General features: G+C 57.3%; 3 protein-coding genes across 9 annotated transcripts in view; all 3 read left to right on the plus strand.

Annotated features, from left to right (window-relative positions):
* Positions 1-1,674, plus strand: part of COL7A1 (collagen type VII alpha 1 chain) — a 30,676-nt gene extending 29,002 nt beyond the window's left edge. Inside the window, exons 115-119 of the mRNA XM_057704925.1 lie at positions 157-189; positions 339-425; positions 637-726; positions 812-1,015; positions 1,330-1,674. Of these exons, the coding sequence (XP_057560908.1) occupies positions 157-189; positions 339-425; positions 637-726; positions 812-1,015; positions 1,330-1,346 (431 nt within the window). The 3' untranslated portion in view covers positions 1,347-1,674. The remainder of the gene's footprint in view (positions 1-156; positions 190-338; positions 426-636; positions 727-811; positions 1,016-1,329) is intronic.
* Positions 1,675-2,716: 1,042 nt separating this feature from the next.
* On the plus strand, positions 2,717-4,067 carry UCN2 (urocortin 2). Its single transcript, XM_057706436.1, has one exon. The coding sequence runs from the start codon at positions 2,717-2,719 to the stop codon at positions 3,053-3,055; it is 339 nt and encodes a 112-aa protein (XP_057562419.1). The 3' UTR covers positions 3,056-4,067.
* Positions 4,068-4,570: 503 nt separating this feature from the next.
* The window catches only part of PFKFB4 (6-phosphofructo-2-kinase/fructose-2,6-biphosphatase 4), a 57,350-nt gene continuing 47,978 nt past the window's right edge, over positions 4,571-13,942 (plus strand). For 3 of the 7 annotated variants that reach the window (XM_057704544.1, XM_057704542.1, XM_057704541.1), the window contains exons 1-3: positions 8,321-8,472; positions 13,448-13,564; positions 13,714-13,810. In XM_057704544.1, coding sequence (XP_057560527.1) covers positions 8,376-8,472; positions 13,448-13,564; positions 13,714-13,810 — 311 coding nt within the window. In that variant the 5' untranslated portion in view covers positions 8,321-8,375. Of the gene's footprint in view, positions 4,657-8,320; positions 8,473-8,521; positions 8,573-13,447; positions 13,565-13,713; positions 13,811-13,942 lie in introns of those variants that run through there. The other 4 variants (XR_009048683.1, XM_057704540.1, XM_057704543.1 and 1 more) reach the window with 3 other exon arrangements.

Here is a 13,942-nt window from a genome sequence, read left to right on the forward strand (position 1 = left end):
CTGCTTCCCTTGCTCTCTCTCCTGTCTGTCACTCTCTCCTGCTGTCCCCCTATATGTCTCTGCCCCCGTGTGCGTGTCTCTCTCCCTGCCTCTTTCTGTTTTGTCTCCTGATTTCTGTCATTGTCTCTCTCCCTGCCCCCTTTCTGCCTCCTCCAGCCTGCCAGGGCCAGTTTATCGCCTCTGGATCACGTGAGTAGTTTTCTGGTATTTTCTGCTCCCGGAACTTTCCTCAGCCCAGGCCCCTCCGGTGCCCATTACCTGGGTCCTCACAGCAGGGTCGTGGCTGGGGCGGCCACCGCGCTGACCCCAGGGCCCTGTGCCCCTGCTCCTGGCTCCAGGACCCCTCCCTAGTTACGCTGCAGACACCGCTGGCCCCCAGCTCCACCCTGTGCCAGTGCTCCGCGTCTCCCACGCAGAGGAGGAAGGTGAGGACGCCTGGGGCCCTGGGGCGTGCGGGGCGGGAGCACAGACACGCACAGGTCCGCTCACGCGTGCAGGGCCCGTGCCACAGGCAGGGGACACTCTTGCACACACGTGGGACACCAGGGCTGCCCGCCCGCCCGAGGGCCAGGGTTGGGCAGCACGAAGCTGGCCCCCCAGCGGGCCTGCTCACAGCACACCCCGCCATGCGCGCAGGCCAGGTGCCCCCTGAGGACGATGAGTATGAGTACTCCGAGTACTCTGTGGAGGAATACCAGGACCCCGAGGCTTCCTGGGATGGCGACGGTGAGAGAGGGGAATGGGCAGGCCCACAGGGGATTGGGGGGGGCAGGCAGAGCCCATCCCTGCTGACTTCTCTGACCCCCACTAGCCCCAGACCCCTGCTCACTTCCACTGGACGAGGGCTCCTGTACTGCCTACACCCTGCGCTGGTATCATCGGGCTGTGGCAGGTGGCACGGAGGCCTGTCACCCCTTTGTCTATGGTGGCTGCGGAGGGAATGCCAACCGTTTTGGGACCCGTGAGGCCTGTGAGCGCCGCTGCCTGCCCCCGGTGGCCCAGAGCCAGGGGACAGGTATGGGCATAACCCCCCCCATCCCATTAGGGGCCTATGCAGATCATGTCTGGGGTCAGGGTCCTGGGTCTGAAGCCCCCTCAGACTGGGGGACCTGGGACAGAAACCCCCCTGACCAAAGAGCTGAACAGAGAACCCCAGTTCTATGTGGAATCCCCAGTATGGTCCCCCACGGCGCTCCCTCCCGTAAAGACCTCAGTGAGGATCCCTCTGTGGACAGAGCCCCCATACCCATCATGCCCTCAGCTTCCCCATTCGCTGTGGCCTGTGTGCTGGGTAAGGTTAGATGTCTGAACCCAACCTGCCCCACGCAGGTGCTGCCCGGAGCTGAGGCAGCTGACGAGCTGAAGTTCAGCGTCCCCTGGAGGAGTCGGTGTCTCAGCTGGACCCTGCTGTCCCTCCCCTTGGTGCTAGAGGCCTGTGTGCACGTGAGCGTGCACGAGTGTGTCCGTTATTTCAGTGACTTGTTCCATGGGTCTAGCCTTCCCCCCTGTGGACAAACCCCCACTGTGGCTCCTGCCTCCCCGGCAGATGACTCAGTGTGGGGTTGGCTGTGGGCAGTGAGCGGATGTGACTGCATCTGACCCGCCCCTTGACACAAGCCTGTGATGACATGGTGCTGATTCTGGGGGGGCATTAAAGCTGCTGTTTTAAAAGGCCCCTGTTGTGACTGTTTGGGGAGGTGTGGGTGTCAGGGGGGGCAGGTTTTCCCTAGGAGGGCAGTACTATCTTGAGTGAGTACAAGGTCCCTTTGTCAAGCCCTGGTCATTGTCCTGTGACCCTCAGTCCCCAGCTTGTCCCCAGAAAGAAGACAGGGTAGGGGCTGAGGATATGTCCTCAGTGCCACCCCAGGAGGGAATGAATCATAGGTGGGGGGCTCCCTCAAGCCAGGAGACAGGCCCCAGCTCTCAGCTCAGAGTCTGAGGGAGATAAATGGGCCCTGAAGAGGGCAGAGGGGCAGACCACAGCACAGCACTGCCTGGCCCCAGCTTATCCCAGAGGAGGCTGCTACTGGTAGGACTGGGGTCAGGGGGAATGGGCAGGGCCTTTGGGGTTGAGTGGATCTGGGATTTGGGTCAGTGGAGGTCTCTGGACCTGAGGTGCCCTGGGATCTCTGGCTACTTCCCTGCCTTAAGGACCCCCATTTCTGTCTTTCTTTGTCCTGAACCTGCTACAAGCTTTCTTGCTCAGCCCTCAGGCTCCCCTTTTGTCCCTCTGTTTCCCTCTCTTTGCACCCTTATTTCCATCACTCTGCCTCTGGGGCAATTTCTGTCTTTTTCTTCCACTCTCCCTCTATTTTGCTCTGCCTCCCTCTCATTCATCTCCATCTCTTTCTCCCTCTCCCTCTGTCCTCCCTCCCTCCGTTTCTTCATCTTGTTCTTGTCCTCCCCCCTCCATCTCTCTCTCTATAAAATACATCCATATCTAGATGTACCTGTGGCTCTCTGTCTCTGGGTTTCTTCATCTGTTTGTCTATCTCTTTCTCACTCTTTCTGTCCTTCTGACCCCTTCTCTGCCTGGCTCTTTTTTCTCTGTCTCACTGCATCTCTCTTTTTGTCCCTTCATCTCTGTTTCTGTCTCTCTGTCCCTGGCCTGGTGGCTCTCTGTCTCTCTACTTTCCCCATCTGTCTCTGTCCATGGGCCATAGCTGACCAGAGCCCCTGCCCTGAACCTGTTTTCTCCTCACAGCCTGACCACACGATGACCAGGTGGGCTCTGCTGGTGCTGATGGTCCTGACGTTGGGCAGGACCCTGCTTGTCCCAGCAGCCCCTACCCCAGGCTTCCAGCTCCTCCCTCAGAACTTTCCCCAGGCCGCTCCCTGCCCTGTGACCTCGGAGAGCCCCTCAGCCAGCACCACAGACCCCTCCTCTGCTTGGGGCCACCCCAGCCCTGGCCCCCGCCCTGGCCCCCACATCACCCTCTCGCTGGATGTCCCCCTCGGCCTCCTGCAGATCTTACTGGAGCAGGCCCGGGCCAGGGCTGCGAGGGAGCAGGCCACTGCCAATGCCCGCATCCTGGCCCATGTTGGCCGCCGCTGAGCCCGAGGGAGGGGATCACGGTGATGGAGCCACCCTGGCTAGGGAGACCTGCAGGGCAGCGGCAGAGCTGGACGGTACTACATCTGGACACGGTGCATCTGAACTCCACCACATGGGGTCACTGCCATGTGCTGTCATATCATATCAGAGTGCCTCACCGAGTCCCAGTGTGTCTGGACAGCCTGGATTTTGCTGTGTCCGGTTGCCAAGTGGAGTCCTGCCACTCCTAGGAGCCCCACAGACTTACAGTACATCTGGACAGCTTAGACACTACCATGGAAGGTCACTACCACATGGAGTCTTATCATGTCTGGGTCCCACTTGTCCTGTCCAGTCACAGAACATCGGGACACCATCACATGTGGTCCCTTTAATGCCACCTTCAGGAACCTCAACACAAGAGACCATCATTGCATCGGAGACCAGCCCACCTAAGACCAGACCCACAGGTCTGCCCCGTCCCCCTACAGGTCACCACACAGTGAAATGCTGGCGGAGGGTCACATGCATGAGGCAGCACCCACCCCAGGTGGATGCGGCCATCAGGGTCATCTCCAGGCACAGAAAGAAGGTCGTATGTGGGAGGTCTGTGGCTGTGGCAGCCTTGCCTTGTGTGTGTGTGGGTGTGCAAGCATGTGTGGCTGCATCTTTGTGTATCTAACAGCTTGTGAGTACGTGTGAGCAAGGGGAGGGCATGTGAGGGGGCTGGGAGGAACAGGAGCTTGTCCCCCAAACCTACATGAAGCACACTCAACACACAGCCAGCACTGTCTTCCCCACGCCCCCGCGTACCCAGCCTCTGCCCTTGGACACACATGGCTCAGGGGAAAGGGAGCTCAGGCTGCTGGGGCTTTGGCTCAACTGCCCCTCCATTGAATTGTCCAGAGCAAACGCACTCACCTTTCCAAGCCTCGGTTTTCTCCTCTGTAAAGCAGAGTGATGCCACCAAGCTTCTTGTGAGCCTTGAGTGATATAATGTACATGAAGATTCTGGCACGCAGAATGAGCTCAATAAATGTAGTGACTGGAGAACGGGATAGACAAGAGTCACACTGTCGCGTGCACCCAGGCAGTGACACACAAGGGCGGAGTCACAGATGGCTACGCTGTTCCTCTATCCACTCCGCCCATCCCAGTTTCACTGACCTGTCCCTTGGTGTGGAAGGCATAGGTATTGCCTAATCTCACAACTCCAACTCCATTCCTGTGCTGGAGATGGGACGGACCTTCTGGAGAGTGTGGCCAGGCTTGCCTGCAGATGGGGCAGGTATTCTGAGTAGTGTAGACGACTCCAGCTGGGGACGAGGGCAAACGAGGGCTGGAGAGAGAGGTAGCACTGTCGGAAGTGTGGCTGCTCCCGGGGGCCGGGGGCACTGGCGGAGATCTCACAGTTGTCCGCAGCCCTGGGGGGCGGGCCCAAGGCGGGGCTGGAGAGGCGGGGCCACCCGGCCTGCCGGGCTCTCTCCGAAGCCTGGAGGGCTGGGCTGCCCGACTCCTAGCTGCAGGGGGCGGCGGCCCAGGCCAGTTCGGTTGCAGGATGAACAGAGGCACGGAAGGAGGCAGCTCCCTGACGGACCCCGGGTCAGGGAGCAGCAGCCAGGGTAGGCATGGGGCAGGGTGGAGAGGGCGGGGGGATTGGGAAAAGACCTGGGAGAAGTGGAGGTGGTGCTGGAAGGGGTATGAGAGTGTTGGGGGCCTCTCCAGGAATAGGGGTGCTCTGAGGGGGCATCAGCCTGTCAGTGGCATGGAGGAGGGGGGACACTGGCGCCTTGCAGGGGAGAAGGAGCTGGGCCAAGTGGGGAACTATATATAGCTTCTTCCTCCAGTCCAGGGGGAGGGACAGCCAGCTGGAGCTTCCCCAGGGGCCTCCTGCTCTGCCCTTTGCTGGCCTCCAAGGGGTCATGTTTGTCCAGGTCCCCCCTCGGGGCTCATACCAGTTTGGGGAGGTCCAGAGGCTCACTTGTGAAGTTTTTCATATGATGTGACTTTAGCCCTTAAACCAGCATTTCTAGCACAACTACTGTGTGCTGTGTGCCTTGTGGCGGTCCTGAGCTGCTCTAAGGACCTACTGTGTGCTCTGTCCCAGTCATGAGCCTCTCTGAGCACCTTACTGTGTGCTCTGGCTGGTCCTGAGTCACTCTGAGCACTACTATGTGTCCTGTGCCAGGCTGGAATCAGCAAGTGCAGACCAGGGTTCACAGACTGCTTGGTCACAGGGCTTTCTATCCCCAAGTTGGAACCTCACACCCTGTGTAAGCTCTGGACCCAGGGAGACACGGGATGATCCTTGGCTAGAAATGGCCAGAGGAAGCTGGAACTCCTGGGAACTCCCCAACCTCCCAGTGGCAGCAGAGGGGAGAGGAGGAGGGAATAAAGGGGAAGGGAGGCAGCAGAGAGCAGCAGGCCTCACTGCAGCTGGCCTGTCTCTGCGCCAGCCTGTGTGCAGGGCTTGTTAGTGTGTGTGCATGCATGGCTGTGTGCACACCATGCTTTCGTGCACTGGCCTGTGGTCTGTGTGGGAGACACTGAGGTCCCTGGGCTTTTATGCTGCAAAGAGTGGCTTGTCGGTTTGGCCAGGACTGGCCAGCAGATACGGCAACTGGGAAGAGTTTGAGCATTGAGGACTGAAGACTGAGGACACCTCACAGCTAGTGGCCTAGGACACTGGGAGGATGGTCCAGTGGTCAGGCCAGGCAAGTTCCCAGAGGGGAAAGGCTGAGCAGGATGTGCTCACACACAAGTGCACACTGATGTCCTGGCACACCTCCCATCCTTGGGCCAGGAGAGCTGCCTCACTCTGGGATGGCCCCAAGGAGGGAAAGCCACGAGGGCCAGTTATTCTATTGGACATCAAGTGACATTAAGGGAGCAGAAAGCCAGGAGAGCATTTCAATGGAAGGAACATGCAAGAGCGCAGGTGTGGAGATGGGATATGTGGTTTATAGTACAAGGTGTGGGAGGTGAGGCTCTGACGGGCTGGGAGTTGAGCTGAGTCCATCCTGCACTGTGGGCTGGCGACTCTGTGACACTGGGCCCTTCTCCCCGCCTCAGTTTCCTACCTGGGAAATGAAATGGAGAGGAGATGGGGAATATTGTCAGAGCAGATGTAGACCCTGGCCTTGGGGAGGGGCCCCAGGCTCCCCTCCTGCTGTAGACATGAGGCCTCACACTGGATATAGGGGCTTGGGAGGCTATGTCTGGGTCAGCCCAGGGTCAGACTGTTTGGGGGAAAGTGGGAGGTACAGAGCAACTGCTTCTCCTGGAAAGCCAGACTCAGACTTGTAGACATGGGGATGGCTTCAGACATAGCCCTGGCCTCCTGCCCTGTTGTGGCTGTCCCCTACCCCCAGCCTTTAACTAGCATTCCAAGAGGGTTGGGGAGGAGAATGGCAGGCCTGAGAATGTGTGGGGTATCTGTGGATGTTAGAAGAGGTAGCCTTTGCAATGACTGCTGGGGGTTGGACAGGGTGTGGGTGTGTGGTGACAAGGTCTCTGAGGCAAGGGTGGCCCCAGGATGGCCTCGGTAGTGGCCAGGAGATGGACGGGAGGGCTGACTGTGTCAGGAACAGAATGAGTGGCTTTGGAGAAGTAGGAAGTGGGTGACAGGTCACTAAGGGCATCCTGCTCATCAGGAGCTGCCCATGGGTGTGCCAGCTGCTGGGCATGAGGCGGGGAAGGAGGTGGATGGTGGACACTGAAAAGGGAGGCTGAAGAAGGAGGAAGTGGTCGACTCTGTCTGAGGCAGGGCATTCCCCGGGGAGGCAGCTTGAGCTGCTTCCAGGGAAGGTCTGCGTCGACTTCTAGCACATGGACCTCCTTAACCTTCATTTCCTGTGAAGTGGGCAAGGCATCTGTATCAGTCATCTTAAGGGTCCTTGCCAGGATCTGAAGGGCTGGGCTGTGACTTGGAGGACTGACTCAAGGCAGGGGTGTGGCAAGGAGGGCAGAAGGAGGGGTGCTGCCCCTGTGGTACACTGGGTGGAGCCTTTTCTCCATGCCCCAGCTCCTGGATCCCGGCTGGGCACACATTAAGCAGAGAGAACTTGGGGATGCAGTCATCCCGCTGGGGGATGTGACGGAGGACATCGCTAGAGGGCAGTGTGATCCAGGCTCGAGTAGTGTCAGCTAAGGTCTGGGGCAGAAAGTATACCTGGCGGGGCTTAAGAGGCTGGGCTGTGGAGACAGGTAGGACTGGAGACGAGACAGGTGTTCCCGAATGCAGGCTCTCTCCCTTGCCCCTTGCCTCCACTGCATTTTTAGAGACAGGTGGGAGATAAATAACATAATAAGTGATAACATTAATGTGCTTTAGAATGGATTTCTCAGGCACTGACACTTTTAATCCATACCAGAATCTTGTAAGATTGATGACAGTGCATATTCCATTTCTCTGATGAAGAGGCGGAGGTTCATTAAAGAAAAAAATGTGTAAACTTATGATTTAAATTGTAATTGGTAAAAATGAAATCCTGGAAGGAGAAATAAGATACTGTCAGGGCTCAGTGAGTCCCCAAGGAGCTTGGTTACTAGGTCCTGCTCACGTGCTCCAAGTGGAGTTTAGCCCGAGCTCCCCAGCAGCTAAGGCAAAGAGAGAAAAGCGATTAATTTTGAGATTTGTCTTGTGTCCCTGTCTATGAGATAAAAGAGCTTTTTCAGCGTGGTTAAGCAGGTTGCTCCTGTGGGCAGTGGAGAGTCCTGGAACTTGGAGCAGGTGAGAGGGTTGGGGCGCAAGCCCGAAAGAGCGCGGCAGAGTGGACAACCGAGCCAGTGGGCCGGTGATTAGAGTCACTCGGGCCGTCGGGCTGGTCCTGACCAACCAAGCTCTGAGGGTCACGCAGGCCTACACCAACGCATGTAAACCCCTCCTCCTGGGGGCCCTGAGGTCACGCAGAACGGGAAGTGGGACCTCGGGTGTTCTGGGGGTAAGCCTGGTGCGCCCAGGGCGAAGCCGTGGGTGAGGCTTACGCAAATCAGCTGGCTCGCCTTGGGTGTGTTGGGCTCCGGCATCCAGGGCGTGGCCTGCACCATGCCAGCCTGGAAACTGTGGGGAGCTGGGCATGCGCATCCTCCACCCTGGCATGAAGGGCGGGCCCGCTTGGTCCAAAACGGGGTCGTAGGCGAGCTGGGCATGCGTGGTCGGAGGCCAGGCGCCCTTTAGTTGGGGTGGAGCCTACTCGTTCCGGGGCGGGGCCGGCGGGGAGTGGGACTGGCGTCAACGCCGCTTCGGGAGGGGCGGGGCTAGGGGCGGGGCCTCGAGTGGCCCGAGGTGGCCCGGCTGCTGGGTTGGAAGCAGCGCAGTCCGACTCATCCCAGCCCCAGGATGGCGTCCCCACGAGAACTGACCCAGAACCCCCTGAAGAAGATCTGGATGCCGTACAGCAATGGGCGGCCCGCTCTGCATGCCTGCCAGCGCGGTGGTGAGGCGGGGTCCGCGGGCAAGGGGGAGGGCCCTGCATGCAGATGGGTACTGGTCTCACATGGAGAGGGAGCCGGGAACAGGTGGGGAACCGGAGACAGGTGAGGCTGCCGTGACTGGTGGGAGGGGAACAGGAACAGGTGGGAGGCCTGGGACAGGTGTAGCAGAGCGGGAGGCGGGGACAGGTGTGTGGCGACGTCTCCGCTCGGCAGGAGCTAGGTCTGGCCGCCATCACCTAGGGGAAGGCGCAGGACCCTCCGCCCACCACTCTGTCCCCACCGCCTCAGGTCAGGGGAAGACTTGGAGCCTCGGTCCTGCCCTCTCAGCTGGCCAGAGAGCGTGGGCCGGGTGGGCCGACCGGTGGTCTGAGCTCTGTTGGCCCTAGGAGATTCCCTTGGTGTCTCTGAGTCCAGAACTTTCAAAGGCCCAAGGGTGGGAGGAAGGCCCATCTCTGGGTGTGAAACTGAGTTTTGGGAGAATTTCAGAGACGTGCAGATGTGTTCAGGATAGAGACAGTGAGACCACTCTGTTATATGGGCCTGTCTTTGTGTCCATGGGTGTGTAAGCATCCAGGTGGGGTTGTGGGTGAGTGACAGAATTGGAGGGTGGAAGCATCTGGAAGATATGCTGAAATTGATGGAATTGTTAAGTGACTTACTTTTCCTGGGGTCCTAGGTGTTTAATCCACTTCATTGATTTTCTGCTTGTCCTTAAATGAGTCTGCAACTTTTTGTTACCAAGAAAAACAAAGATTTATTTTAGGAGTAACTGAAACTTTGTAATGAATTTGCAAATTGGCAAAGTCCACAGAAAACATTTAGTCCAGCTCCTGGTACACATTTGGAAACGGAGGTCAGGAATTTGTGTTGTGCTCTGGGGTCTCCCTACACTCCTGACCTCTGCTTGGGCATGATAGGAGAGGAGAGAGTGCTTGGTGCTTGTCTTGCTTTGAGGCTGACCTGGGGGCGTTGACTTTGACTGGGATGTGAGTCCTGGGGGAGGAGTGTGTGTATCTCTTAGCACACTGTGGGACCTGGTACGGGTGCCCATGGCTTTGACCAGACATTCCAGTGGGTCATGGCTCTGACCATAATGTAGGTCCTGCTGGAGTGCTTTTAGCCCTGGGGCCATGGCTTTCCAGCCAATATTCAGTCCCAAGGGATGATGGCTATACCCTAGCCAGCCTTCCTTCCAGACTTTTCTGGAGGTGTGGAGGGCCAGGCCCCTTTCTCTTGTGCTTCTAGTCAGTCTGTGTCAGGGGTGTGTTGTCCTAACTAGGGGGTGGCCTCTGTTGTTACATAAAGGGAAAGGAGCGAGAACGTGGACTTTGGAGGCAGCAACACTCAAGCTGCGTCGTGGCTGAGCTGGGTGACCTTGGGCAAAGAGCTGACCCTGTAGGTTTCAGGTTCCTTATCTGTAGGGCTGAGACAGTCATCATCCTTGCACTGTGAAGCTGCTGTGAGCCTCTTGATAAGTGCTTGATTACTGGCAGCAGGTAATTTTGTTATTTATCATCATCGTTCTTTCTTTGCTTCTCCATACCTCAAAGTCAGGGATTGAAACTCCAAGCCAACCCCCTTTCAGGTGGCAAAGGAGCTGAGGCCCAATGGGAGGGGACTTGCCCAGGTCTCACTGCCCCTGGGACAGACCTGTGTTCCTCCAAGCTCCAGGTATGCAACTAAAACGTGGCTCTGGCCTGAGCAGAGGGGCTTGTGCCATGGCACTGCCTCAGAGTGTTGCAGTGGGTGGGACTGTGAGCTGGCCTGGCACAGGAGGGCTTCCTGGAGGAGGTAGCACCCAAGAGGCCAAAGAGGAGACCTGAAGATTGTGTGGGGGTTTGGGCCACAGGCTAGGGTCCCACACTTCATAGCAAGGAGGGAGTAAGCAGTGAATGAACAGGGAATCAGCACCTCAGGTCCTGAGCCTGCATTCCTGCAGTATTTTACCCTCTGTATAGTGGGCTTCTAACTAGATTGGAGGACCACAAGGACAGGTGGGAATCTGAGGGTCAGGATGGATGGAAGTTGACTTGATCACAGGGCTTTATAGAGAAGAGGATGAGGGGCCCTAGTCGGTGCTGTGTGGTGGGTTGTCTTTGGGGTCTAGTCCGAGCTCCTCAGGGCACCAGAGGCTGGTTGGCTGAGGGATGTTCCCTGCCTCTTCCTCCCCCACTCTCCATTAGCACTTCTTCCTCCTTTTGATAAAATTCAGAGCTACACAGAGGGCCTTGGAAGCTATTCTTTTCTGGTCATTGACCTGGAGGAGCTCTGGGGGCAGATGGGGTAGGAAATGGAGAGGGGACTCGGGGAACATGGTAGAAGAGATGGTATTTGATAGCTTTTCTTAGCCAAAAGGTGGCAAGACTTCCTGGGTAAGGACACGACTGATTTGTGCACAAGACAGTAGGAGAGACGAATTTCTGTCCCCTCTGAACAGGACAGTGATGTCAGTTTGCTTTATTTTAAAGAGCTCTCCCTTCCCAAGTCTGGCCCAAGGAAGTTGGGGATGGTGCAGGTCAGGACTCAGTTCTGGAACCCACTCCAGGGATTGTGGCTGCCCCTGCGGAGATACCACCAGAAAGAAGTCACTATCCAGCACCAGGCTTGTCTCATCCTCTTGACTCCTTGGGCTCCTGTGGCCTTGAGCAAATTTACAGATAATTTACAGGAACCAGCGAGAAAAGCTGAGTTGACATGTTTTCAGATTTCCTTCCGCACATGCCCCATGTTCTAAACTGTGTGTTCTGCTGTCCTGCTGCTCACTGTCAAGGTCCTGAGAGCCCAGAGCTGCAGCTCCAGCTGCAGGTCCGCACTCACCTGGTCCACCCACCCTTGGTTCAAGTGTGTTCCCTCCGTGTGAGCCTTGGTTTGCAGTTTCTCAATTGCTGGGACTTTCCCAGTGTTTTGCTGTTGCAAGCAGAGCTGTTGTGAATACACTTGTACTTTGATTTTTCTTTTGGATCATTTACTTGGAATCTTATCTTGAGGAACAGAGGTGGTAGGTAATTTATTGCTCTTGTTTTGTGCCCAGCCCTGATTTACTGCCCTGCCTGCCCACCATGGCTGTGCATGGGTGGGGGGATGCTGTCACCAAATGCTATGTGAGGAAGCCAAGGGCATCTGTGGGAAAATGTAAGCTGTGAAGAGGGGATGCGGAACCCCAGCCCTGAGGGGGCCGTGGGAAGGGGTGGCCTCATCAGAGGGAGCAGGATGGGTACAGGTTTCCCCCACACTGAGTAGCTGATGTACTGCCCTCTGCTTGCTTGGGAGCCCTGGCCAAGTGGCCAGGAATTGTGCAAACAGCCCAGGCCCCAGCAGCACTGGGCCAGCCCTCAGGATGCAGGGCCTTGCCTAACTTGTTTTTCTCTCGCCTTAGCCAATGCTGAGGTTTTTCTGCAAGTTTCCTCACCCTTGCTCACCCTCAGCCTGTGTCTGCGGGATCCCCTGGGGCTCATGGAATGGGTCACATTTGCCCAAAGATCATGCACAGGAGCTTTGGAGTCCCCACTGGCACGCAGTGTCCTTTACTTCTCTTCAGAGCCTGCCTGGGGACAGACAGGTACCTCTGCACCCCAAGTCCCAAGGGCAGTCCTGAGATGCATCTGTGACCTTAGCCAGGCAGGCTGCCAAGGCTGGGCAGAGGGCACCACTTCCTGGAAGTGCTCGAGCTCTTACACGGGGACAGTGCTAGATCTCGCTGTTGAATTATCATCCCATTTTACAAGTGAGGACACCGAGGCTCAGAGGTGCCAGTAAGTGTCACAGTCAAGATAGGAACCCAGGCCTGACTGACTCTGACCACCAGGCAGGGCTGCCCGTGGGGCCCCTGCACTCCGGCTCCAGAGAGAGGCACAAGTTGAAGGGTGAGCTCCAACAGTCTGTCTGAGGAGGGCTACCAGGTGAAAGCACTTGCAAAGCCATGTGGGCAAAGGAGGGGCAGTGACAGGTCCCCACATCTGTCTATCTGTCTTCTGTGGTTTCACTTGGCCCGGGTCCTGAGGACGATGAAAGGGAAGCTTCCTGAGGCTTCCCAGGTGAGACCACACTGAAAGCTGAGCTGGATCGCATAGTCTGGCAGTTCTGCTGCCTTGGTGTCTGTCTTAGCGGGCCAGGGATTGGGGGGTTGGGACCAGACTCTCCCCCGCCTCCAGCCTTGGCAGCTTCTCTTTTTGGACACTGACCTGGTGGCACATGGAATGGCGGTGAGTGGTTATCAGAGGGACCGCCCTTGTGGGCGTTGGCCCAGATCTCTGGTCTCAGCGCCTTGTGGCCTTCACCCTGGTGGGTTTTGAGGTGCCTCCCTCTCCTTCCCTGCCCACAATTTTTGAGCAGCAACTCTGCCAGGCCTCAGGATCCCAAGTGGCTCAGACACTGCAGGGCTGCTTTCATCCCAAGTGATCAGTTGTGGAGAGCAACTCATTGGTGTAATGACTGGGTTGAGGGAGAGAGGGCACCAGGTGGACATGCAGGTGCTTTGGAGGAAGGACTCACTGCAGAAGCAGCTTCCGGGCTTTGTAGGTGAAGAGAAATTCCCCTGGGGAACGGAAGCAGTGGTATTGTGTGAGCAGCAATGCTGAATGACTGTTGGGGTGGGGGAGCGAGTTCCTGGATGACAGGCAGGCATTTAATACCAATACTGGGTTTTGGCTCTGTCCCACTTGCCAGGGGGATTTCCCCCGCAGTGTTTAGCCAGGGCCATGGCAGCTCCAACTTTATATCTGATGGTGCACATCAGGGTAAAGGCTGGTGAGATCCTGCGGTGTCTCGCTAGGCACTGACAGGCCTGGGGAACGGGGCATGCCACCGCTGGTTAGAGACCAGAGTCTGGGGGTGCTCAGGGAGCTCTCAGCTGCCAGGAGCCTGGGAAGGCACATCTGACGCTGGTCCTGTGCCCTGAGGCAGAGGACCCCTAGGCAGAGAGGGAGGGGCACACTGGGAGGGGTCCGGCCTCCTTCCACACTGTTCCTTGCCTTTCAGTTTGCATGACCAACTGCCCGACGCTCATTGTCATGGTGGGGCTGCCTGCCAGGGGCAAGACCTACATCTCTAAGAAGCTGACTCGCTACTTGAACTGGATTGGCGTGCCTACGCGGGGTGAGACTCAGCCTTAGCTTTCCAAGGGGGCTTTGGGACCTAGTTGGGGGGGGGGTGTTGAGAAGTCTGCAACAGGGCCTGGGGGTGGGTCAAAATCAGGGGTTGGGGAGGAATGCTGTTGTGTGAACTGAGCCTCTCCTTTCCCCTAGAATTCAACGTTGGCCAGTATCGCCGGAACATGGTCAAGACATACAAGTCTTTTGAGTTTTTCCTTCCAGACAATGAAGAGGGCCTGAAAATCAGGAAGTGAGTTTGTGTGTGGGATTATGCAGAAGGCCCTCGAGCCCAGTTGCTAGTGACCAAGCTGTTCCTGAGCCCTGGCCTTGCCCTGCCCTGTAGGCTGTAACAGGGCTGATTTCTGAACCTCTAAGGATGTTG

This window comes from Hippopotamus amphibius, chromosome 13, assembly GCF_030028045.1.
Source record: "Hippopotamus amphibius kiboko isolate mHipAmp2 chromosome 13, mHipAmp2.hap2, whole genome shotgun sequence".
NCBI lineage: Eukaryota > Metazoa > Chordata > Mammalia > Artiodactyla > Hippopotamidae > Hippopotamus > Hippopotamus amphibius.

What these genes read in the sequence shown, in the direction of transcription:
- UCN2 (XM_057706436.1), top strand. Translation starts at nt 2,717, where the DNA reads ATGACCAGGTGGGCTCTGCTGGTGCTGATGGTCCTGACGTTGGGCAGG.